General features: G+C 38.3%; 1 protein-coding gene across 1 annotated transcript; it reads right to left on the bottom strand.

Annotated features, from left to right (window-relative positions):
• Nucleotides 1-1,304: 1,304 nt before the first annotated feature.
• On the bottom strand, nt 1,305-27,267 carry MRPS35 (mitochondrial ribosomal protein S35). The gene is made up of 8 exons (XM_009464899.2): nt 27,013-27,267; nt 24,997-25,040; nt 23,621-23,788; nt 23,180-23,240; nt 19,223-19,362; nt 15,029-15,138; nt 13,304-13,373; nt 1,305-1,829 (listed from the first exon to the last, which is right to left on the bottom strand). The coding sequence occupies exons 1-8, from the start codon at nt 27,164-27,166 to the stop codon at nt 1,551-1,553; spliced, it is 1,026 nt and encodes a 341-aa protein (XP_009463174.1). The 5' UTR covers nt 27,167-27,267; the 3' UTR covers nt 1,305-1,550.
• Between the last annotated feature and the right edge of the window lie 305 nt (nt 27,268-27,572).

Genomic DNA, 27,572 nt, shown 5'->3' with positions numbered 1-27,572 from the left:
ATACACATCTAAGAGGAAGAACCACTAAATGACCAAGTTGTTAAGTGCAAAATTGGGATTACAGGACAAGCGTTTTCAATCTTAACTGCAGCTCTGGCAAATTCTCATAGGGAGTAAAAAGCTGCATTAAATTCAGTCTCCTGCCATATGAAAGCAATCTCCACCTAAGAAGAATCCCTCCAAAACTGACAACATTTTGGAAATAGGAATACACACACTCTTTGGCTGTATGTAAACACAAAACAAACAATGAGAAATCCTAGCAGTGAGCGAGTTGAGCCACATGGAACACTCTACAGAAATCAATTCTTCTTCAGTTTTCAATGTCCTTATTCTTACGCTGTTTCCTCTCAACAAGTTGCTGGCAGGGCCACATGCTAGGTTCTTTTATAGGTATGCAGAATCCTGAAGTTTGATGAATAAAAACTCCCTCCGCCCCTTCCAGAAAATGAAGACTTTCTCTCTAAGCTGAAATCTTAGTAAGCCAGGAAGGTACAATAAAAGCAAGAACAGAGTTATTTATGTCCTTTCCAGCTGATATTTTTAAGGGTTTTGGTTTTTTTTTCTTAACCGTGAGAAGGCAATAAAAGTTGCCTGTGATTCCAGCGTTTCAAATCAATTCCTTTCAAATACAAATTACCAAATATAAGATAAACATCCATATAATTTCCTTCACTGTGTTTCACAGCAGTAAGCTGGATGCTATAAATGTTTTTTTTCCTTGAAGAGCCTGGATACATTCAAGAGACAACTCCACAGGCCTCAGGATACCAAGACTCGGTCTATTCCTATTTAAGCTATATACTCGCCTCGCTACTCAGCGGCTCTCGCTTCCAGCAACTCTCATCATTCTTCCTTTCCCATGTACTTTGGTATCCTGTAAATAACTGCTAGTTCACCTTCCCACTACCATCCCATTTTCTACCTTACTTTATTCCATCATTTTAGAGACAGGTATTTTTACTCAGGGTGTTAGCCCTCATGATGACAACTGAGAACCTCATGCTGCTCAGTGTGCTTCAACACCTCTCCAAAAGCTAACTACTTAGGCAACATTATTTTTATTTTACAGATAAGGAGTACAGACAGAGAAAAACCTGAGTGACATTTGAAAAGCATTTAGAAAGTTTAGAGCTCTTAACTTTCAGACTCTTAATTAATGAAACTTGGACCCTAAGTCATTTCATTGTTTTTGACATTGTTGCTCTAAGTTATATGCCAAAAGAAGTTGTGTGAGAAGTCAGAATGTGATTAAGCAGAGAACTGAACCAGGATCTCCCAAGATATGAAAGCACAGAATAAAATGTTCAAGTCACCAATATGACTCAAAACATACTTTATTCAAAGAACAAAATTCACGGACAGGAAAATTATGTTTACAAGAAAATCCAGCAGTAAAGAAAAATCTGATTACTACTGAAATTAACTCATCATCAAGGCTCATATATTTGGTTAAGGTTCTGAATAATTATATATCTGTATCATATAGAAATATTAACATAGTGGTTTAATATTTCCATAATAATCAGATGTACCTGCAGAGTCTGCTCTCATGGTAATGCTTGTATATTCAATAGTTTCTTTACGGATTCCTTATACTGAGACATGTTATTTTCTGTTTCACCTTCATTTTTAAGTGCAATTACAGAGTTTCTGTAATTCTTAACCACTTCAGATGCAAGAAGCTCTTCCTTAGTTACAGTACTGACATTCTCTGAGGCTTTTATTCGAAGTAATGTATCCAAGGCATTTTTCTGAGAGCAGCTGTTTTCCCAGATATACTCTTCCATGTCTTCCTCAGTCTTCTCACTCTCCCACATCTCAGTTTTCTGGAAGAAAATATACATCACCTTAAAAACTACTGAAGACTGAAACAAAGCTACAATAATTTGAAGAAACTTATCTCTCATACCAATTTGCTTTAAAAATTACTTTTGTTGTGGAAGATATCTCCACTCCTCTGAAGTTCAAGGCTTGTAACTCAAGCCTCAAAACAGAATTCAAAAGGCGCCTGCATGCCGTACATTTTCTGTGCACAATAAGTTTCTTTCCTCCCACTTATCAAGTTCTTTATGTATCTCGCAGATATAGCTAGACAAGTCAGAATGGGAAGAAAAGCTTATGGACTATACATAATGAATAACAAAAAACCTTGTAAAAGTAATAATTTTAAATAACCCTAAATGCTCAAGCTTTGGAAATAGTCACCTAGCTATTATGTCCCTAGCATATGATTTTGGTATGTTTACATTGGCTATAAGACGCGAAGTGAGACAGCTCATACCAAGTAACCTATGATGACAGACAGCAATCCTTCACCATTTGGGAAATGTTTTAATTGTGACTCATAAGGAAAAGCACCACAAATTAATCCATTTCTTCTTCCTGCAAAACAAATCGCTCCTCAGGAGAATCTCTGTCCACAAGGTGCTAATTTTTACCTAATTGGTGTTGCAAGATTAGACAGGATCAAAAGTTGAACACAGACAGTAGACATCATCCCAGTGCCTGTAAATACTTGGCTTGTGCAATTGTTCTTTATAAATTTTGTATTTGAATACTTCTCTGATTCAGCAGGCCTTCCTCTAGCTTCACAGACTGTTTAAGGGATATTTCAAATGTTATAACCTGCTATTTTTGTATATTTAATTTTATTGTACTTTTGTAAATATATATGTTTCATAGATATATTTGTATTTTTATATATTGTAGATTGTATATCTATTTGTATAATTATTTAGTATTTTACTAATGTAAACAATACCTAGCATCCTTATATTATTTCAACTATATAAGAATCACAATTTGAAGTATTTCTCGTTTATTTTTGGTGGTCATGTTTTTCTTACAATTATTGTAGAAATCATGTCTAAATAAAACATATTTCTCTGGGAGTAAGTTCAAAGAAACATTATAGTAAAGCATTTACATCATATAGATTTTTTTCTTTTTTCTTTTAAATCCCTTGACAGACAGGGCTCTTCAGTAAATTTTTAGCTATGCTATGCAGAATCCAAATAAACCTTGCAATCACAGGAGGGTTGGGTTTTTTTTGTTTGTTTCTTTATTTTTTGTTTGTTTTTGGGGATGATGTTTGTTTTTCGTTTATTTTCCAGTATTGTGTCCACTAGTCAACAAGGTTGCTGCAGCCAAACCATAATATTTAATAACCTTTAACCAAGACCCAAAATTATTTTATTTTCCCCTACAACCCTGCATGCTTGGGTCTGTCTACCTGAATTTAAAAATACTTTAACAAATGCTGCATCCTGCACCTGGTAAATGGAATCTCTTGTCTTTTAAATCTCTGAGTCCAAATGTTTAGTCAGAAACAGTGATTAACACTGCTAAAAGGCTCATATGACTGACATTAAAACCTGGACACAATACAACACAGAAGTAAAAGAACCTCATTCAATTTCTAGAGGGGTAAATAAAAAAGGATGTACTGTAGCCTGTATTGCTAAAACAGTAGCAAAACAAGTGGGTATAGTAAAGTACTCCTTGTATGTTTGAAAAATACTGCAATTCAATGTGGAGATTTAAATAGTTTTAAATTAACGACATCATCCTGTTTTAAATATCCCTTGTTTATCTGCATAATGGCTATCCAAGACATTTTTTTCCTAAACTCCAAAAGAATTTTAAAGCAAAAGCTTCTCTCACAGGGATAGGGTTTCTCAAGAGTAAGGGAATATGGGTACTGCCCCTGGTTACTCCCTGGACCAAACTCATGTTTGAAGTTCAAACAAAAGATCTCTGTGAAGCTTTTAAACACCTTTAAGTTATAGCAGAGACAACAAGAACTGATTACAGTTACTACATTTATCTCTTCAGGAAAATCCTTCTCTGCACACATTAACTTATAGGATTTTGGAGATGCACGCTGATAAACAGATTAAAATTTCCCTGTCTCTTTTGAGCTATACAGAGCAAGAAGATTTTAAAGGAGGCCAAAGAAACTGTTAAGTATTTCTTTCTTGGAATCTTTCCCAGCAGAATGGTGTATCAAAATGGATTTTAAAATAAAATCTGACTTCTGGGGAGGAGGGAGGCAGGAAGGGATTTGACAGTAGGGGGAAATTTCAAAACCCATTCCTCAGCCTTGCTTCAAGAAGCCAGTATCCGTTGCTGCAACGTTGGTGGCCGTGCCTCAAAATGAAAAGTTATCCTACTGTACACAGGTCCAGACATACATCACAAACAGGAAACTGAACAGAAACCAGGTTTCTGCAAACTGACTGTATTGAGTGAAACTTAAATACCTTTCCAACCAGATTTATCGCAAGAGAAAAAGTGTATCTGGAATTATATTCTCATTTGAAAAAGCACCCTATGTAGACAAGCACCCATGAACTCTGAATGGTGGAAATGTTACAAGCATTGTAGTCTCAGTTTAAAGTGTTATAAAGAAAACTAACGACACAATGAAAGAAACTTCAAAAATGAGGTCTTCATCACTCAGAGTTTTGTTAGTTGATTATTTTTGTCCCCTGCAAATTTAAAATGTTAGTAAACACTGCAGTAAGTCTTAAAAACGAGAATAAAACTGTGAAAACTGGAATATAAGTGTGGCATTGTGCAGCATTTTTCTAGAATCCCCACTTAGTGAACAAGGTTAAAAATCAAGAACGTATGTTTCTTCAATTAATTCACTAAAAATGATTGCTTCATTCTATCACATGTAAGACAGAATCTCAGTAAGTATTAACCAGCCTAGCTGAAGATGTACTCAGCGGATAATTTCAACTGTTTCTCTTACCAAAACTTCCAATAAGAACCGCCAAAAAATAAAAATCACCAGAAAACAACTTTTCATATCAAGTCAAAGGACATAAACCTATTACTACAGAAAACGCACAAAAGAGTGATTGTTTTTTTACACCTCCTAATGCAAATATACAGAATTATTTTTTATATGCTATAAACAGAATAGGGATTTGTTTCTAAGAAAATCTTTTATCTGACAATTTAAGCCAGTATTTTGGGAGGTTTACAAGCCTTTACAGTGCTTACTCTGAAGTGCTGACACAGTATACATACTAAAATAGTACTCTGGCCAGTGAAATTGCTTCTTACATAGAAGTAATTAACAAAAAGCTTCAATATGTATTGTACCCTTAAGTAGAGAAAAAACAAAAGCATTTCACCATCTTTTTTCTTGTTTTTTTATTTTTTCCAGTTTAACTTTTGTAATTTTGCTGTCACAGCCAGGATTAGCATTGTCAGTTCTCTGGTGTTTCTTTTGGGGAAGACATTTTAATTAAATTTGTAAATGGCACACAGAAATCTTCAAGGCAATTAAAAACATGACTCGTGTTAGTCAATTTTCTCATCAATAGTTTGAACAGTTAAAAATTTAATGTTGTTTAGCAAAGACCAAGTACTTTAGTGGGATTTTTTTTTTTGAGGGCAAGGAAAGTTCTTTAAGTTGCAAGTCAAATTTCAAACTCTGTATAGCCTGGAATAAATAGACCTTCTTCTTAGTACTGCATTGAAATAAAAGATACTCTGTGTGGTACAGTAATCACAGATTTTCAGGTAATAAATGACAGCTATGCTAGCATTTTCCAAATTACTGGGTACCTTCAAGCCAAAGGGGAGTTGTCAAAACAATTACATACTTATCTCTTTGGACATATTACACCTTTGAACTGTACTATTTAGTTAGCAACTTGAAAAGAAATATCAACATAAACTTGTACACAGGCAAAACAAATTTGTATCTGAGATTTGATACAAAAAAAATTAATTGCTTGGTGATGCAGAATAGGTTAAAATACGTCCTCCTGAATGAGCAGAGCGTTATTTTCTAGGACACAGCAATGGCACAAGGCAGATAAGACCTCTAGAGCGTCAAGGAAAATCAGGAGAAAGACTGTGAGGACTAAACATTCCAGCAAGGCACGAATATAAAACAGAAAAGAAGAACGAGCAGAGAAGAAAGAACAGAACTTTGCCTTAAAAAAATAATATTAGCTGTAAGAGATGCTCTCCTACTTAATGATACTCACAGGCTTAATCTCTGGTTCTGTCACTAACTTAAGAGTCCTCAGCAGTCACCATCATCTAGATCACCTCTTTCAAACACCTAATTTCTCTGGGCTGAAGTGGCTGCATGTATTTTCTGGAAAATCCAGGCTTCTGAAAGGGTCATTTGAAAGGTATTTATCCAACTCACTTTGTTTTCCAAATGCTGATCAGATAAGATTCTGACCTCATCAAGAAAGAACAGTGATATTAAAGGTCCAAATCTTTGATGATTTTCTGTTCATTGTATTAATATCTATGCCTCATAAGACTTCATTTGTCTCCAACATTTAGACTGAAAATTAAATAGCTGTAAAAATTATATTTACGCATTAAAAAGCAGCTTTGTTTTTCCAGCAACTAGAAACATAGGGCTTAAACACAAGGTATTGCAAAAAGCCTACTACAGTCTGAAATAGTACAAAGACAATTTTTAATTCAACCTTTTGCCTGAATGTTCATCCTTTGTGGTTCCAAGCAAGAGGTACAAAAAAAGTTTAACCTTCTTTCACTGCAATACACATTTCCTGTCAGCAAACCTCTTTCCTTTGTTTTTAAATGTTTGAATTCAGATCTTCAGAGAAAGTTTATGAAATTTAACATCTACTATGCCAAGTAGCTTTATCTTTTCTGACTCACATTAACGATGAAGACCCTTTCAAGTTGTTAGATTTTGAGCACTGATGAGTGCACAGTGAAATGTAATACATACTTCAAAATAAAGTGTATATTACAACGTTTAGAGACCACCCTTACTTCAGCCTCAGTTTGCGTTACCTAAACCATATATAATGACATACTGAGAAAGAACACTATTGTAGGAAGGGCAAAATTATATCACACTTCATTATTCTAAGATCTCAAAGTCAGCAGATTTACACTATGCAGTCTTCAGTTATACTAAATAGTGCCCAGAGTTCTAAATCTGTCTCTCCCAGGTATATGCTCTAATCCCCAGGCTATGGCCCTCCTTTTCAGTTCATTCAATCTTGAATTTTCTTCTGCCCACGCAGAGAGTTTCAGCAAGACTTAAGAGTGTTTCCCTTCACCTCCCATTTTAATCTTACAACCCATGTGTCGTAACGTTCTGTGTGTTCAGAACATGAAGTTAAAGCATATTTTTGAAACCTAAGTAGCCAGAGACCTGCTTAAGTTTCAAAAGTGGACTCGTATCCTTTCACATATTTTAGGCTGACTTACAAGGCAAACTCCTAGTATGAAAACTGCAAAATTCTACTGTTACGAAGTTCTACTGGCACAATCTGAAGTGATAAAAATTATGCTTACTTGTAATAGCTTAAAATGACTGTAGATGAAAAAAAGACAATACCATTTAAGTGCTAACTGAAGTCTAGAAAAAAGCTATACAATGGATTTTAGGATTATCATGAATGGTTATGTAAAAATATTCATTCAGCTGCATGCATACACAGACTCCCCACCCTACCACTGCCTCGCAGTTGAGTGTTCTACTTAAAAAGGAATGCAAAAGCAATGTGGGACACTTTCCTCAAATTAATTCAAACTACACAGCTTTGGAGTTCATAGATAAATTTTAATTAAGTCTCTAGCGTCACCGTCTGTCCATTCTTCAGTTTTTTAACTTCCCTCACCTTTCTGCTTGAACTTCCCTGCCCTTTCAAGTACTATTAACATCTACAATGCAAGCACAATGCAAAGAGATGCACCCAGAAGACCCTTTGACTATTACTGTACATATTCAGTAGCCACTTTCCACTTATCCTTATTTCTGTATTCCTTCTTCCTTACTGTTCCTTTTAAGTTGAATTTTTTTTTATCAGACTCCCATAGCTACACAACTAGAAAAAGCAAGAGAGAGTTCAAAAGCGTGTATAGCATTACTCTACCGTTATTCTTACTACGTCAGATTAGACCTTTTACTTTAAGAAATACACTGGCAAACAGAAAATGCAAGGGCAACTTTTCACTAATCTTTCAAGATCTCAGCTGTGTAATGCAGAATGATATCCTCCACTCTCCATCATCTTGCATTTGTGTATGTTGAAAATCGTGTGGAATTGGAGCAAGGAAAATTGGTACACCTTTCTGTAGTCTTCACTGGTTTAAAACAACTGTAAGTTATTTCCTTCTCATTTTATCTTTTTCGGACTCCTCCCCTTTATAATGACTACGAATGTTTTTCCTTACTGGAAAATTAACTTCCTACTCCACTTGTTTCTGCTTCCTGCTTTCAACTCATAACAGAACTCTACTTTTTAGTGATAAACTATTACTCCGAGCTGAGTGTAAAGAAATCGGTTTATGATCTTTTTAACCACTTGAGGGCAGCAAACTCTTACTCTTTCAAAAACCACTTAATACCACAAAAATACATTCAGGTTTAGAGAGATGTTACGGCATTCAAGAAGTACCGTCATTTAAAGGTAGCAGAAATACAACTGATTGAGCTGCTATTTAACAACCTACCTAATATATCTCACCCTTTAATTGATTAATTCAATCCAGGCACAATCCTGGGGGATAATTTGAGAGGAATCACAGAAAAAGTCCACAGAAGGTAAGTTCAATTCTTACCAGATGGTGCAAGTCAGATATCTACTGAATACGTTCTAAAAGCTAATAAAACACAAATATTTGATTAATAATCTGAAAGCTATTAAACAGGAAGCAAAGGATCTCCAAGTATTTTAAAATAAGAAAATAAATGAACATTCTTAAGTTTTAAATCTGAACATTTTAGACAACTGAACTCATGGGCCTTATATCTACCTGCATTTATCAAAACTAAGGTGCCAAATGCATCAGTCTGGGATCTTAAGATACACTTCTTGCTTCTTACGCATCTCTGTAAGTAACAAAGATTACAACTAAATTGAGCTCTCCATTAGATTTAGGCAGCCTCATTAGCCAACCTGTAATTCAAATAGGTTGAACCAAATACACAATATGTAGACCCCTAATTTATACTGCTCCCGCTGTTCAGATCCATCTTAAGAAACAGCACGCTGTCTTACCAAGCAACTACTATCAACCCACCAGCATGCTGCCAATATTCTGAACAGCTTCCCCCAGTTGTTCTGCTTTACAGCATATCTCATTTGAACCTGTGATAACAGAGGATGGATCAAGAACCAGAGGATGAATTCATGTTTTTCCTCCTCTCTTCCTTCACCTCCTCTATTAAAACAAATATTTTCTGCTAAAAAATAACAAGCACTGTAGATTCGCTTTGCCAAACGTAAGGGTAGCATTATCCGCTACGGGAATGCATTCTAGAAGACGAAAGAAAATTGTAAGATTTCTTTCTTCAAAATAAAGGGGGTTTATTTGTTTAAATACAGATCAAATACCAACTGGTAACACTGCACTGCGTTTTGGTAAATTCTAACACAATCCTGAAAGGTCTTGAGTGCCCTCAGCTTTTGCAGGATTTTGCATGGTCAAATCCATTGATGGCATTTCTGTGTGAACATGAGAAGACAGGAAAGACAGTACAGTTTTAAATGCAATACTACTTTTAACCACCAATCAGTAGCAGTTATGTAGCCCAAAAGGCAGCCCAGTAGTATCCCACTTCTACAAGTAATCAAATGACTTCAGCTGCTCTCTCCATTCCCAAGTCATGAATGTACCTTTTTGCACTCCTGCCACCTTTGTCAGCTTCATCTTAACTTTTATTCTGACCATCTATCAACAGTCTGACGATTCTTTTCCCCTGCCCCTCCCTCCCACAGTGTGGAAACTCTGCTCCTTCCTCTAACACTCACAAAACCAGAACAAAACAGACAGACATTCATTTACTCCTTCCATTAAAAAAAAAAAAAAAAAAAAAAAAAAAAAATCAAGTAAAGTTGCTCCTTCCTTTCAATTCCTTCCCTTTTTCTTATTTCCCCATGCATTCAAAAAAGGGAGCTCATACACACGATTGTAAAAAACATCTGAGCTTCTCTACTCCAGTTTCAATTCTCCAACGCCTTTCATAATTTGGCTAGTCTGTTTTCTTGCATCATTCATTGATTGACAGCAGGTTAGAAGAGACAAAAATGCTAGTCGGTGCCTTACCCTATCAACGTGCTTCCCTCGCTTTGGCTGTGGTACCTCTCAGAAATCAGTTTGCCAAATTTGACTTGGATAACTTTTTATTAATTTATTTAAATGCAAACAAACTCTCCTCCCCACATCGCAATCCAAGAAAGAAATCCATTCTTAACAATATATTCAGCGCCTTGACTCAGAACAATACCTGTACCAATTGTTGGTAATCCCCCCCCCTCCTTTCTATTTTGTCTGCACACCCTTGTTGCATATTTCAACTGTAACTCCATTACAATAAAGATTCTTGCAAACTAATTCCACCTGAGCCCTCCAATTGCAATAGCAATAGAATTAGTGAGCTGTGGATGCCCTGGGTTTTTATTGAGGCCAAGACTAGAAAAGCATACAAGAAGATTTGTAATACAGAGGCTACTGTTGACACAGTGATAAATTTTGTATTCTAAGCACACATACAAAGAGACAGACGAGCCAGAATTAAACTCTTCATACTCACTGCTTTAAGAATAACCTTCTGCTGGAAGTGCATCTCTACACAATGGAGCTTCATAGCACATAGTTCACTACATACCCAACAAAACCACAAAGAACAGTCATTCTTTTAAAAAGGTTTCAGATTCCTAAACTACTTGGATGCTCTAGTTCATAACTGTAATAAAGGAATTATGCATCCCTGGCAATTAAAATATAATTACACTTGAAATTACATTTCCTGATGTATATCTGCATACAATTTTTCCTTTTATATATTCACATGCTTTCTGGTTCACATAGTTCAGTAATCCAGTTATTAACATAACAGAGAATTATGCCATGTTTAGAGAGATAGTAGGCAAAGTTTTCAGGATTGAGGGCTAAATTTACATGCAGCCAGCCTTCCCTTCACTTAGGAAGAACGGAACACTGCCCTCATCTTTTTATTGAATTCCATCACACACATGCATGAAAACACAGTGTGGCACTACTCTGCCGGGAAAGTCATCAAATCTTGCAATTAGACAGTAATATCAATCCTGTTTATAGAACTATAGGGAAGGTCAGTCCCCGTCCATCCCCCTACAATATTAAAGTTCGTACAAATTAAAATAAACCATACACTGTTTGCTTATGGTTTACAAAATGTATCCAAACTATCTTTCAGCATGTTATTAAAAGGCATTACCACTGATCATGGGGGGGGGGAGGAAACAAACCACAAAACAAAACATGTCACACAAAATTAAAAAACATGTCTCAGGAGACCATTAATTTTTCATGGAAATCAAGGACAATTACAACTGATTGATGAACTCATCAAATATTAACATGGAAGTTGAAAGGTAATAAAAGGGCAAGAGACTTGTGCATATTCAATACACGCTGAGCGCTCACGTAGCAATATCGTATAGCCCTGTCTTCCATCACTAAGTAATGCTAGAGCAAAGGACGGATGTGGTGTTCATCTGGAATTAATAAAGTGAGCAGCGTCTAGCTCTCTTGTCATTGCTTAATACTGGAAACTGATCTGTCATTAATTTAAGATTTGTAATGCAATGTAATGCTGTTGGGGAGAAAAATAGCCATGTGGACAAAACACTTGAAATCTAAAGTAAGCATGTCTTTTAAGACGTTAGTATAAGCTGAATTTAATTTGATGCACTCTACAATTACAAAATCTATCCTTCAAGGCAACTTCCAGTGAAAGGGAAATATAAGTCACCCTCCTCATTATGTTTTTTATGTTATCACTGCAATGATCAAAATCAAGAACACTGAAATTCATAAAAATGCTAAAAATGGAGATTTAATTTAAATACTATAGAACAATTGAAAACAGTAAATATGAATTTTGGTAGCTAATCAGCTACAACTTATTTAAAAGTTTATTAAATATTTAAATATTTCTATGGAAATATACTGATGATGAAGCCTTTCACTGTCCGTCTCAATGTGACTAATAACATATTACATTTAAACAAAGTTATCCAAAACATAATTATGGGTTTTCAACAATAATTTCATTTCAGAGTGCTAACTTGTTTTCTGTAAAAAATAACTGTAAAATTGTTGAAGGCAATACTTATAACTGACATGATTAACCACAAAAATACAGGAGACAAGCCTGAGGAATTCACTGTAAAAAGATAGATCTGTGGTCTAGAGATATCTTATTGTATTTAGAGGACTACTTAAGAACTGTAGTAAATTATCAATAAATTGGAATAGTATCTTTAATACATTTACATTGGATATTTCACATGTATAACCCTTTAACAAAACAAACTATTGGGAAAAATTCCAAATACATCACATCCTGAATGATTTTAGAAAAGTTTACGTTATACTTGCTTTGGTAGAATTATTTATCTAAAGAGTTACAATATCTTTATATATTTTTCAGGACACTAACGCTGATGCAATGAAATCCTAAAACTAACAGAAGGTGAGGAGGATGTCCCTTTTCTGAGCAAAAGGGAGCTCAGAAAAGCAGCCTAAGTCCTCACTCCTTCCAGCCTGAGACAAGATTTGTGAGAGAGCATTTAAGAAGCAGAATACTTCCAAATTACAGCCATGGTTTACCGCAGCCCAGGAAGAACCCAAGAAAAGACAATTTCTAAGTAACAGAAAGGAGTCTGGAATCAGGCAAAATGTAGATACTGCACTGTGTTAGTCTTCATAGCTTTAAAGCCAGTAACACTCCCTTCTGCTTTTTTGGAATAGACTTCATTTTTAAACATGGTCACTGTTAAAAATGCATAGATAACAGGTGATCACCACAGAGTACACCATTTTTCTGGATGCACTCAATTCATATTTGAATACTGTGCATAGGCAGCCCAGCATGCCAGTCCGCTGCCAAACTAAAGGTATGTTTAGGAATCCTTGAGAACTAAGGTGTTTTCTGCTAGGCTCAGGGTCAGTTTTAGGCTCACTGTTGTAAGAAACAAAGTATTGGGAAAGAATCTCTTATTAAGGTGAAAAACTAGAGAACTTCTGAAAAGAGGCAAACTATGTATCCAAACAACAAAATAGCACTTGTGAAGTTAAAGAATTGCACTCTAAGTTGACTGGGGAATAAGATTCAAACGCAAGCAACTTATCTTGGTTGAATTTGAAGAAAAGTGAGGTGGAAGAGGAAAAGAATCTAAGATAATTTACTTTAGGATGCGCACAGCCATGGAACTTTTTGTAAGGTACGAGAGAGCGCGTTAGTGTGCGTTCATTAGAGAGCACGAGTTATTCACACACAATTGCTTACCCAAGATTCATGGTACAAAACTGTGAGGAGGTGTATGCCATAATCATAGTTCTGTCTTCTGAGTGGACACCTGAAAATTCACAAACAAAGCTGGTCTTTTTGAAATCAAGCCACTGTAATACCCTTTTGAATAAAATGTTAAACTTACCATCAAAATTCCTAATTTGTAATGTAGGGAATCTTAGGGAAATGTGTGTTTGATTCACATGTGTTTCTGAATTACACGCAATCAAGAATAACATCATGAAAGCATAAGTATTAAGAACATGGAAGAATGGGCATCTGCAGGTCAGCAGGAAAATGTACATAATGCAAGAATTTACACATCTTCAGGAAACATTAAAAAATTCTTTGCCCTCTGTGCCAAAGTGGAATGCAACATACTTTAGTCTGAACTCCCTTAAAACCTTATTTTTTTTTTCCCCAGACCTGAAGGGAAGAGAATGACTGGTAAAAACAGCCATGAAATACAGTTCAGAAAAAAAGACTGAGCCAACAACTTAACAAGAAAAGTCTAAGTCAATGTAGCTGTAAGTCAAAAGAGGATCACCAGTAAAATTTGTTGTGATAAGACACAGTCCTGCAGAGAGCGTATTTCTTAAAACTAGTCATCAAAACCTTCTGCTGAGAATTTAATGACATTAATCTCTTCCTCATGCGGATCACCCATAACCTCCTGTCTCTTTCTCACACTTACCTCTTCCTGTAGGCTCCTTCATGCCCCTTTTTGATGTAGAACAAATTGAATCATGTGTGACTACATCTGAGACACTCTAAAAACACTTATCTGAATGACTATGGACTATGACTATTGTAGTAAATAAACTTTAAAAAGGACTCAAGCTTTTGACTCATATTTCTTCCACACTGAAAGAGCCTCAATTTAAAAGTAATCTAAATACCAGCCTGGAAAATCCTGTATTAAAGAAATGGATACCACTCAGAGTTTAGGCCTTAGAATTTACTAAAAATAAAGTGAAATATCAACAGGCACATTAGGAGTTTCTTTTGGAACACAGCATGAGGCCATTCACAGATGCTCTACAGGGTAAGGTCCTTTCAGCTATCCTAATGTTTTAGCCACAAAGTAAGTCTGACTAGGGAAATGAAAACTGTTGGTAGCACAAGTGGTCCCAGTAAACTACCCAGATTTCCAAATCTAGTCAAAAAAGATAAATACAAAATGAACAAAATTGTGCATATTTTATGTAGAAATAGAACAGTATTTCCTACTGAAGCACAGGAAATTTAAGAGGGGAAAATGAATTCTAATAAAAACATGCAAACAGAGAAGACTACCAATAACGTTTTTCCTACCACTGAAAGCAGCTGTGAATTAAAGTGTATTGTGAATTTAGGAATACACATGTATTCTCTTAAACTCTTCAGAATTCAACACAGAAAACACGTTTCTCCCATGCAGCCTTCTGAACATAACTGTAAATAACTACAGTGATTTTTTTTACATCTAGAACATCAAAACACTGAGAAATGTCTGGTCACTGATGTCCAGATGATTTGTCTGATGACCTTAGGTGATTTGTCTATTACGATTTTAACAGTTCATAACAGGAGTACTAGTATGTTTATCTTAAGTCAGATTTTAGCCTTAAAAATATAATAATTTACTAAGACAACAATTGATATTACTGGAAGACACCCAACCCTTTCTATACTGTGACCATTGCTACAGGCATTTTTTTTTTTTCCTTTTTGTAATCGTACCTGTCCGTTGTAATTGTGAGCGTATCTGTATCCTTACAGTACCGTTCTCCTACAAGTTTAATGAGCTTCTTCTTTGCATGGTCATCCAAATTCAGGTTAGAAAGTTTAACCTTCAAGTACAAGAGAAAATACTTTTAATTACTTGGATAAATCCAATCTCTGCACCCTGAAAACATTTTGAGATAGTTAGGCACATCTTTTATCAATAATTAAAAGTATAGCTATTAAGTATGCATTTGCAGAATTTCTTCTGATTTTATCATGTCAGGAGTCTTAACACAAGGCAAGTATAATCTGAATATTCAAACAATAAATTTCTTTTCATCCAAATACCAGAGGGACTGGGGGAGAGTTTTCTACTCAAAACTTTTTTTCAGAGGAAAAAAGAGCTGTCAGTTTAGTTTGTAGCTGCATTTCATATTCATGTGTACTTCATATGGAAAAATAAATCTTTTTTTAGATCTTTGTTTTCAAATACAGATCAGTAAGGTTAATACTAAGATACATCAAAGATATTTAAGACAAGCATCTAAAAGAGGAGGAAAGACATCAATTCAAGAGACATCAAATCAGAATTCTCAAAGTCTTTACTGGGAGATTAATAGAAGTATGCAAAGATGCACACAGATAACAATATAATGGACCAGAACTGTCCGATCTCACATAATTAATCAAACAAGAGTGTGAATAGCTTGTCTTCTGTTTCAATACCAGAAAACGCACGAACATAAGATATACAATAAATAACCAGTATTCATTCAAAAACCAAACTCTACGAGTTAGTCTGAAGCTAGTATCTATGTGCAATAACAAGTACGAAAAGTAAAGCAAGCTGGTTTTAGCTACCTGTTTACACAATAGCAAGTAAGAAGGCTGTGAACCTTAACAGTCTAAAGATATATGGTGTTGGAAACCTAAGTTTCTATTAAGTGAGTGTTGCTGAGGAATATTAAACACACGAGGACATAATAGTAGCCTCTTACTGATTTGTCCACTGTTTGTTTTTCCTCTATATTCTTTCTACTGTGTCATTGCTGTACTAAGGAACTGTTCAAAAATCAAGAAACCTGCATCAGAAAAACTAAAAAAAGTTGAAGGACTAAAAGAAATTAGAAGCTCTAATAAATATCAGGGAAAAAAAAAAAAAAGTACTACCTGAAAAGAAAAACCCTACTACTAAAAACAGAAAACTGACATATTAAATCTAAATATGACAAGGGAGGAGACAACAGGGTTTCAATACTGAAACTTCTAATCTTGAAAAAAACCCTAACCAGTCACTACTCCACAGATTACATGAAAAATGTCTCCTTTTTAAGGAATTATATGCTCATTTAGTATGCATGCCTGCAATACTGGTAAGCAGGAGCTCACTTTGCTTTGTTCCCTAGCTCACATTTTGTCAAGTCTAATTCTAACAGACCTATCAGGTGCCTCCAGTCTTTAAGGCAATGGTCAAGCTGCAAAAAACCCCTCTATTCTTAGTGCAGCCTAAAATGACCATGAACAATAACTTTTGAAGTCACGATACTTCCAAGGTCCCTACGCACACAGCAACCTTAGCGTACAGTGTCCTTCATACAGTGCAGCTACGTAGTCTTCAATCAGTGGTGACAAAAAAAAAGGAGCTATGAGAAGGTGGGCCTGCCCCAGCTTTGCTGAGAAGCTGCACCTAAGCTGAGGCACTCAGCCTCAGTCTCTGAGCCACAACGCAGCTATGTGTGTGCCTAGCCATGGCCCACACTGACCCAATCCTGACACACAGCCTTGAATTCCTGGCTTGACCTCACCTACTGCATCACTATGGATTGGCTTGACAATCACCAGACTGTTGCCTGATCCTAGTTACTGTCACCAGACCTAATCCTGATCCACTGACTTGTCTTCCCCTTTGACCTCAAACTTGCCTTATCCTTATGAACTTGTCAGGTGATTACTGGGCTGTTGGATGGACGAGGTCACTATTACCAGACCTGTCTTGCTCACCTTGCTCAGGTAGCAGCTGTACCCTTTTTCGGGAGGTCACTGTCCCTGCCTGCTTTACTGCCCCTGGATCACCTTCCCTTACAGAACAGCCTACCCTCACTGCTGCCTGGCAATGCTCACCCAAATTGATGAGAAACACCTTCTTGTAAAACACATTTTCTTAATGCTGTCTTTCTCTAACGCTCAGAGAAAGAAAGAATGCTCCAAACTCTAAAGGGTTTCAGACACATCTCTCTGGCAAGCATACAACTGCTAGTGCATGTAAGCACTTTATGACCATGACTAAACTTAATGGGATACTCCAGCCCAGATGTTCGGCATTAGATTGCTTTAACCAACAACACAAAACGATTTCACTGAGTAGTACTTTTTGCACTGTCTTAAAAGGATGGCATTATCACAGTTGTATCATTCTGCCTTCATACAGTGTGATCATCTGAAATTTACTGTTAGAGAGCTATGATTTTATTCCACATGACTTGCTTTTCCTATAAAAAATAAAAAGCTATCTGGTCTGTTTCCTGTCTTACAGGATCACAAAAATATGTTGTTCTTACTAATCCAAAGTCACTTTAAGGTGACAAATATTTATATGGGTACTTGCTGCAAAATAGGATAGCAATTGGACAGCTTGTAATTGTTAGCTGGAATGCTGCAGACTATTTTATGTTGAATTTTGGAAAAGTTAGAGCTCCATGAAGAATGACAGTTGATTTTAAAAAAAAGTCTCATTTTACATCCTGTAGTACTATGTTGTCTGGCACAATGTGGACAATTCCACTTGGGAATAGACTAGGATAAATTTAATGACAAGAAATACTGTCACTAGGCTACAAGAGATGAATTATTAATTCATTATTATTTATTAATAATAATTAATATTAAAAAGGTTTAACTTTTAAACAATATTTAAAAAAGGAAATCTTATCATGACGATCCACTAGAGAGCTTATCATAGTCTGTAATACAGTGCACAGTAAATGCTCTCTCATTGATACAAACTCAACCGCTATCTGACCCAGTGCCATGTGCTTTCACCTTTAAATCTTCTCTTCCCCCTCCCTAGGCAGATTTTGTTGTCAGAGGATTAATCGGAGAAAGAATTTATTAATGAAGTCTAGGATCAAAACACCAGTAACTGAAAAAGCATATGGATAATTGTTCCACTTTTGTCTCCCCCTCCAACCCCTCCTTTTTTTAATATACATGCATAATACATGTCCACATAATGCCTTACAAGTACCAAGGCCAGTTAACATTAGTGAACAGATTTAGGTAGGATAATACAGACAGGCTTATTTGTGTATCATTTTGAATTATCCTCTCCCCTGCAGCATAGCTGACCCCTAGTCCAACAGCTTGTGTCTCAACAGCCACATCTAACAGAAGACATTTATATCTCAATGTTTTACATGATTTAGAAAGCAAGAAATTTACATACACTTACCACCTGCTGTTTTTAGTGGCAGGAGATTCAAGGCTGTTTGAGCAGCTAAGCTCTTCCCCCTACCTGTGACACCATGCCCAGCACTGACCTGCAAACATCAGTATTACTCCATCCGAGACAACTGAATATGGGAGCAAGGGGGTTCCAGTGTGTGCCTCCTCCTGCACACATTCACAACCCAGCATGAAGTCAGGGGTTTCTATTTTCACATATACACTCCATTTCCTTTTATTTCTAATGCATACAAATTTGTGAAAACAGGTCAGACTGGAAAACTCCTGAGCTCCCTTTCAACCTCAAGTATCCCATGACCCTATGATCAGAAGGCTGCTGCCCCTGCCACATAACACACTGATGCCTGGAGACCTGCCAACTCAATACTTACTAATTGTGTCACATTCATATGACCTAGCTTTCAATACTTGTGCACTTCTAGGGTCTATAAATTAGCAATGAGAGAGCCTAAGCAAGATGCTGAGTACAAAGGCACTTACAGACTTTTCTACAAGATTGTTCAGAAGGTACACCATTTTGTTTGTATCGGAGCTTAGTCTTCATTTATAACTACATATCCATAACCTCACAATCTCAGTTCTAACATGCTGCAATATACTTAAGGAAATCCACTGCTTTTTATTCAGACATTCAGTAAACCATTTCCCTCATAACCTTACAACATATCATACTTGCACATGTTTTTAAAAGAAAGCCAAGCATTTGGGTTTTTGAAACAGAGGCTGTTTACAAAAAATACTACTTACTCTTAAAGTCACCACTCTTGCTTTGGGATTACGAATAGATGTCCCTGCAGAAACATAATCTACTGTTTCAATTTCAATAGGAAAATGCTGTTCACATTTCTCATCACTGTCCAAAGCACTTGGCCATTCAGTGCAGAAATCTGTTTAATAAAGAGAAAACACTCCAAGTAATAGCTGTTGGTTTTTTCTTTTTTCAAATTTATTGCAATATATCTTTTTAAAAGTACTATTTGTAGAAACCATACTCATTTAGATAATGGCAGGGTCTCTGCTAGACTTGCTCCAGTAGTTCAATATCTTTCTTTGCACTGGGTTCCCCAAAACAGGATACAGTACTCCACATGCAGTCTCACAATTGCCAAATACAATCACAGAATGCGTTGGGGTGGAAGGGACCTTCAAAGATCTCCTAGTCCAAGCAACCTGCCATGGGCAGGGACATCTTTCACTAGATCAGGCTGTTCAAAGCCCCATCCAACTTGGCCTTGAATACTTCCAATTATGGGGCATCCACAGCTTCTCTGAGCAAGCTCTTCCAGTGTCTCACCACCCTCATAGTAAAATAATGTCCTCCTTTTGTCCAATCTAAATGTCTACCCTCTTCCAGTTTAAAACCGTTGCCCCTTGTACTGTCACTACAGGCCCTGGTGTGGCTGGTGCACCCGCCCTGATGAAGACCGGGGCTTTCTGACCCTTGACACATAGCGGCCGCCGATTCCTTTCGCGCCCTTACTGTGACTGTTGTCACGTACACAGTCGCCGGCAGATGGAGCCCTCAGCCAACAGGAACGGGCATGACCATACCTGACCACAGGTCAGCCTTGACTAGGGTACAAAGGGAGTCCCGCCCGAGGGCAAGTTGAGTCAGTCCTCCTTGGAGCAGTGGGTCTGCAGCTGGGGGCTCTCCCCTTGGGTGGGGATGCCGCCCAAGGCAACTCCTCCAGGTTGAGAGTCCTTGCCTTACTAGGTGAGCGATTGCGCATTTTGGGCCATCATTCTAAAGCTTAAGAATTCTTAGGTCAGCTGTGTAGTATTAATTCCCACTGGCATCCTGAACCTGTGGTTACTAACATTCCTCAGAGTACCAAACACTTCTGATCAGAATAAATATTATTTTGGGTTACATCACCTACCTAATTTGACTTTGTGCACCTCTGTGACACCTGGTAAAAAGTCTCTCCCCATCTTTCTTATAAGTCCCCTTTATATATTGAGAAGTGACAATAAGGTCCCCTAAGAGCCTTCTCTTCTCTAGGCTGAACAACCCCAAGCCTCTCAGCCTTTCTTCACAGGAGAGGTGTTCCAGCCCTCTGGTCACTTGTGCGGCCCTTCTCTAACAGGTCCACATCTCTCTTGTACTGGGGACGCCCGAACTAGATGCAATACTCCACAGAGGGGAAAGAATGAATTTCCTGGATGTGGGGGCTACACTCTTGTTAATACAACCCAGTATGCCGTTAGCCTTCCTTGCCACAGGGGCACACTGCTGCCTCATGTTCAACTTTCAAATACCTACCAGGCTCCATATGGCCTTTTCTGCAAAGCTTCTTTCTAGCTCTTTGCCCCCCTCCCCATGCCCCCCACCTGTACTGCTGCACAGGTTATTCCATCCCAGATGCAGGACTTTGCAGTTGCCTTTGTTTAACTTCATGAGGGTCCTTGCAGCGGATTTTTTCCTGCCTGTTGACGCCCCTCTGAATGGCAGCTCTGCTCTCCAGCCTATCACTTGTTCCCCCCCAATTTGTTATTATCTGAAGACCTGCTGAGGTTGTGCTCTCTACCATTATCCAGGTTGTTATAAAGCATGCTTTCACATGCTTGGAAACAGCTTCCATGAAAGTTTGCTTCATAATCTTCCAGGGAATGTGGCGAGGCCGACTGATGCAGTTCCCTGCATCGTCTTTCTTGCCCTTCTTGAAGATGGTCACGCAAAAAATCTCCTGTTCCTCCTGGGTAGTCTTTACCTGCTTCCACTTTCTGTGTACTTTGTTTTTGCATCTCAGGTCACTCAGGAGTTTCCTGCAGACCCATGCTGTTCTTCTGCCATACTTGCTCAACTTTCTGCACACTGGACCATTCTTGCTCTTTTAAGGAGGCTAAACTTAAACATCCACCGGCTCTCCTGGGCCACTTTGCTCCCCAGGAGAGTACCCTGTAAGATCTGCCAAGCAGATTGCTGAATAAACCAAAATCACTCTCCTGAAGTCCAGGCTCTAGTTCTACTGTCTGTCTTGCTCACTTCTCTCAGGATTTTAAACACCACAGTTTCATGACCACTGTTACCAAGGATGCCCCTAACCTTCACCTACTTGACCAGTTCTTCCTTGTTTCTGAACAACAAATCCAACAGAGCACGCCTCCTTGTCAACTCATCAATCGTCTGACTCAAGAAATTGCCTTTAATACACTACTTGCATTCCTCACTTCTCTCAAGATCTTAAACTCCACAATCTTCTTTTCACAACCAAGGATGCCAGCAACTTTGACATCTCCAACCAGTTCTTCCATACTTGCGAGTAGCACGTGCAACACAGCACCTTCCCATAGGCAGCTTGTCCAGCAACTGCATCAAGAAATTATCTGCAATGCGCTCCAAAAATCTCCTAGATTGCTTCTATCGCATCCTGTTACCCTTCCAGGAGATGTTGAGGTGGCTGCAGTTCCCCATGAAAACCAAAGCTTGCAGTTGTGAGGCTTTTTTCCGATGTTCATCCACTTCCTCTTCTTAACCAGGCAGTCTGTGGCTGATATCCACCAACACAACTTTTTTCAGCTTCTCCTCTGATCCCTGCTCTTAAACTCTCAACCAGCTTGCTACACATCTAATAGCAAAGCTCTGCATCTCAGCTGTTCTTTTGGGTACAGGAGAGCTCCTCTGCACCAACCCTGCCTACATCTCAGTCATGTAAGCCTTCTCTCTGCATTTCTGTGACTCCTCAGACTTCTAATTCCTCCTGTTTCCTGTGCACGTGCATTTGTATAACACAAGACAGGCCTCATCTCTTATCATATAAGCTGAGGGGAGACCTTATTGCTCTCTACAACTACCTGAAAGGAGATTATAACAAAGTGGGTGTCCATCTCTGTTCTCAAGTAACAAGTGATAGGACAAGAGGAAAGAGCCTCAAGTTGTGCCAGGGGAGGTTTAGATCAGTATTAGGAAAAATTTCTTCACTGAAAGGGTTGTCAAGCACTGGAACAGGCTGCCCAGGGAAGTGGTTGAGTCCCCATCCCTGGAGATATTTAAAAGATGTGTAGACCTGGCGCTTCGGGACATGGTTTAGTGGTGGACTTGGTAGTGTTAACGGTTGGACTTGATGATCTTAGAATCATTTAGGTTGGAAAAGACCCCTATGATTCTATGTCCTCTCTGTCCCCTCATGCCTTACTTCTCTTTGGGCTAACCTCCTCATTAGGTTCTCCTTGTTGGCTTGCTGGCTGGCAGAGATGCTCTTGGTCTTCATTAGATCCTGTATCTCCCCAGATGACTTTGCTCTCACAGAGGGTTTCATTTATTAATAGCATTTTTTTTTAAATGCATGCCAGAATTAAACCTCGTTTTATCACCAGAAATAATCCTGCCAGAAATAAACCCTGGTTTAATCACAGATAATCTTCTGCGAACTGAGTCACATTCATCACTCATATTCCTTAAAACACTAAACTATAAATTCTCCAGTACAAGCAAGGCCTAATAGAAAGGTAAAATTAAAGTCTTACATCTTGGGAGGTTTTCAGCACACCAGTATCTGCCTACTACCTGTATGACTTATTGCAGCAACAAGAAAGCATACAACACTAGACAAAGCCTGACAAATAACCAGCTTCAGAGGTGGACCATGTCTCACCTTCTACTTCATCACACACAATTACATTTTGCATTGTGTTAAAACTCCAAGAGATGTTTTTTAAAAACAGAAAAAAGCAAAAACGCAACAAAACCACAAAAACCCTCACCTTTAAGAGCTGCACAGTGTTTCTTAATTGCAGGAGGAGTAAGATGCAAAAAATTAGGAATCTGAAACAGACATATTAAGAGTTACCAAAATAATAGCTTTTTGTCTGTTCATAAATCTGTTTACACTTTTAACATTTGTTAAGGTAGTACAATAGGCTTAATAAAATATTCAGACAAGACAACTCTTCTGAAGTCTGATTTTGCAGACTTAAGTTAAGCCCCATTACAAAAGTCATACGCATGATAATCCTAAAAAAGTGTCCTGATTTGGTTTGTTACTTACATTTGTGTTTGTGACCATTTAATTTAGAAATTCAATAGCATATTATCCTATTTAATCATATTAAACAGTATCCAACACAAATATTTCAATCAAAGCAGTGCAGTCTTAGTGAATAATAATTTTGAAAGTTACCACACACCAACGGAATGCGTCTTACCTTTATAAGTTCTAAGTTGCCTTCTTTTGGTGGAGGCACTCCTCTCTTCACTGGGTAACCCATTCGAATTGGGAGAGGCACAGAGGCAGGTTTAAACGCAGCTGCTGTTGGATAAACACTGCTCCAGTCCTGATCAACAGTCATCTTCTCAGTTCTGGGAGGGGCATGCTAATAAATTGAAAATTATAAAAGTTTGATGGGAGATATGCTGTTTTGTGAGACAAAACAGGAGCAACACACACAACCAGTTATTTCAGGAATAAACTCCCACAGCTAGAAATTTCAAGACACATTAACATCAAAAGTTAGTGTTCATTTGTAAAGGAGTTTTTAAAAGATAGCCTCTCAAAGCTTGGGTAGCAGGCCTTTCCCAATCTTCAATTGCATTTTATTTCAGAACTTACCATCTTCTTGTGGTGTGATAAATCAGCAGGAAGAGGAAGGTGAAATCAAACCTGTATTTAATTGCAAACTCTATTTCCTAAAGTGCCTAAGCATTTGGTGAGGGACAAAAAAAATGAGTTTTAAAATTCTGGAATTCTGAAAGTCTGAACAAGTTCTTATTAAAAGAAATAGGTATTAATAACTCTGAAATTACTCGCTAAAGAAATTCCAGTATAGGAACAACGTATTACTATATTGCAGAAATAGCTTATATCCTCCAATAACTGACCAAGGTTTCAGTCAAATGCTCTTAAAAAAAAAAAATCAAGTCACTGTTTCTTTCCCCAAAACCTTAATTTTTAATTCAGACGGGCAAAAGACAAATGGATATATGCAGTCAACTGGTCTGACTGCTTTGGTGTATCATTAAATCTGCTCTTGGAAGTTAAACAAAAATTTAATACATACCAGGTCCACTTTTACAATTTGCCTTGCAAAATCATAACACATAACATCCTACTTTTGAAATTTATATGTGGAATAAATAAGAAAATTCTCAGTGATTAAATTTTCAGATATCAGTTTTAATTCTACTGTGCAAGAACAATTTCACTTATGTACAATATCAGATTTTTTTAATTATGCCAGAAAGCAATGACCATGAATCCTGTAAACTCATACTGAAAACAACATTAAAATGTCTGGTTTTATTTTAAATGCAACTTTAAGTTACTTTTAAGACCTGCAGTACATGTTATCAATACAAGCTAACTGTTAGCTTGTTATTGTTAATGTTTTTGCCTTTACGAGAACACAGACTGAAAACAGCTGGGAGATTAAAGAAGCCAGGTGCTGGTTCTGGAATAGTCACAGTGGATTGTTTCACCAGGTTTTGACTGCAGAAGGCATTCCTTTACAAACTGTTAAGACATATAACCTAGAAAAGTTTCTCAAACACCTCTGAGTTAACTGCAAATAGTTTCAGTACTTACTGATCTTGTGAATTGTGGTGTCCTGCCTCTTCTCCTCATTGAAGCTGAAAGAAAAAGAAACATTTTTCAATACAAACTATTACATGGTTTTGTGGAAAAAAAAATACAGTGTAATCTTCTATGCTTTTTTTTCTTTTAGAAAGACAATACACTAATACTTCCTAGTCCTTACATAGAAGAAGGGGAAGATCAGATACTCATACTGCAGATTGCTCACTTGTTTTTTGAAACTTAAGATTAAAAAAAAGTTTGGAAGCCATTTCGTCTGGGTCTATCCTAGAAACACATTAACAATAATTTAGTGGTTACATGCCTAAATGCATTTTGCTAGCATCATTTATTCCAGCTTGATGCAAGAGGAAAGAAAAATTAGATGAGTTGAAAGTACACTTTTGCCTTCATAACTGTGCTTCCTCTTTCCCACACAGCTGTTAAGTCACAAATCACTCGCCACCAGCAGTACAAAACAGCTAAACCTAACAGTTCACGGTTACCAAAAGGAGAATCACATGGCTGCATGCCTTCCTTCTGACAGCACATCTTCACACCCTGTTCTGTGCCACTCTCAAGCTCATCTAACCACTGTATAAACAGTTCGCACATCGAACTGTTTTTCTTCTTGAGCTGGGGATGAGGAACAAACTGATGGGTTTGTTTTCTGCTATTTTACCATGTTGATCTGGCTTATTGAGCAGCCTAAGAGAAGATGCAACAGAAAGTGAAAGGGTTTGCTCCCTTTTAGCAGGCCTGAGCCATCATTTGGCTCAACCTTTTAGCCAACTGACTTCAGCTGGAGCTGTGGTAAGGGGCTCATAGGGATGCGTGAAAATACCAAATACCACTAGATTTTCAATCTAACCAAAGATCTTCACTTTCTTGTCTTCATTTCCTCCCCCTCGTCAAACTGTCATTTAACCACTTTCGATATCCCCCCCCCAAAAAAGCAACACCAAAACAATGTGGCCTTTATAATATTCAGACACATGAAGGTGAATCTGATGACATTTCTTTTCAATTGTCCTGTTTGAGCTGAAGATTTGTTTGTTTGTTTGTTTTTTAATTGTTGCCACATTACAATACAGTATATATTTAGCAAAAAACTTTGAATGGGTTTTAGGAGTGGGTGTTTGGGTTCTATTTGCCTCATTCATTTGTCTTACAGCCCTATCCCACATAAGCCTTGGAAAAACCTGTGAATGTCACAGTTCTTTTGTTTTCCTTATCTAAGTATTTTATGGATCCAATTCCGTGCTTCCTCTTCTTGTTATATAAAAATTTAAACTGAAGAATACGTATGGGGCTCTGCAACAGCTAATACACAGCGTTCTTTTGTCCCTTGATTTGCCATTTTTTGTGCCGCTTTCACAGACACACTTCATTCATACCAATCTTATTATTTCTGTTAGAAACATCTACGATTTCAGGTCAGGACACCTTTTAGTCCTGCCATGCGCTGTAATATCAGACATCACTTAAAGGCCCTTTCAGCAACCTAGCCTGCTCCTGAATCTGTTGGTGACAAATGCCCACCCAGCCTTGGGAAAAACATTGGTACAACCCTAACCAACAGCTTCCATTTGCAGCCTGAACAGCTCAGCTTGACGCCAGGCATGACATCAAATGTTTAACATGAGTACGCACCCCTTGGGAAACAATGAAATTCTCATTTGGAATACCTAAAACCAGTCAATGCACTGCAAATCCACTGCAATCCTGAGCTGAAATGTCTAGCAAATGCCAATTTGCTCACTTCTTTCTTCAGACTATTCACAGTATTTACTGATAAAGTCTGTATCCTACGCCGTAAAGATTTTTTTGGTTTTTTTTTTTTTTAATTATTATTTTTACCAAAAGCTCTCCAGCAAACAGTTGCAAAACAAAACATCTTTTTCAGAGCGGCCTGAAGGGAGGAGAGCAGGGGCCTGACCTCCCCGCCCGCTCCCAGGCCACGCCAGCCCCCGGACGGCTGCACGCCTGCCCCCGCCACCACCGCAGAGCGGGCCGGGCCGCCCTCACCTTCCCTCTGCTGGCCTTCCCTGCTGCTCACTGCCGGCACGGAGGAGTAAGCGGCGCCCCCGGCGAGACGCTCCACCACGACCCTCCCGCAGCACCGGGAGAGCACGGCCCAGTAACCCCCACCGGCGAGCACCGCCCCACCGACAGGCGCCATCTTCGAGACCTGCCTCAACGACCCTCCCGGCAGGACGGAAGCCGGCTGGGGCCAAGCCGGTTGGAAAGGCGAAGAGCCACCGTTCCCCGCCCACAAGCGGGGAGGGCCGAGGCCGGCGAGGGGAGGCACAGAGGCGGCCGGGGCGGGACAAAACCCGGCAGTGATCTTACCGCCCCTGGGAGCGGCCCGCAGGGCGAGGGAGGAGGGGAGAGTGGCGTCGGGTCCTGCTGAGAAAGTACCTGGCTCCTGCGTGGTGCTTCCGCCATCTTAGCCTCTGTGGCACCGACGCCGGCCGTGGGAGCGCAGCCGGCCTGCGGGCCTGGCCGTGGCCGTGGCCGTGGCCGTGGCCGTGGCCGGAGGGGTGGGATGGGGAATTCTGCCGGTGGCTTTTTGCCGAAGTCGCTTT

This window comes from Nipponia nippon, unplaced genomic scaffold, assembly GCF_047370975.1.
Source record: "Nipponia nippon isolate SJK-2023a ecotype South Korea unplaced genomic scaffold, ASM4737097v1 scaffold_3, whole genome shotgun sequence".
NCBI classification, from domain to species: domain Eukaryota; kingdom Metazoa; phylum Chordata; class Aves; order Pelecaniformes; family Threskiornithidae; genus Nipponia; species Nipponia nippon.
The sequence above is the reverse complement of the archived record's forward strand: the minus strand, read 5'-3'. Positions and strand labels throughout refer to the sequence as shown.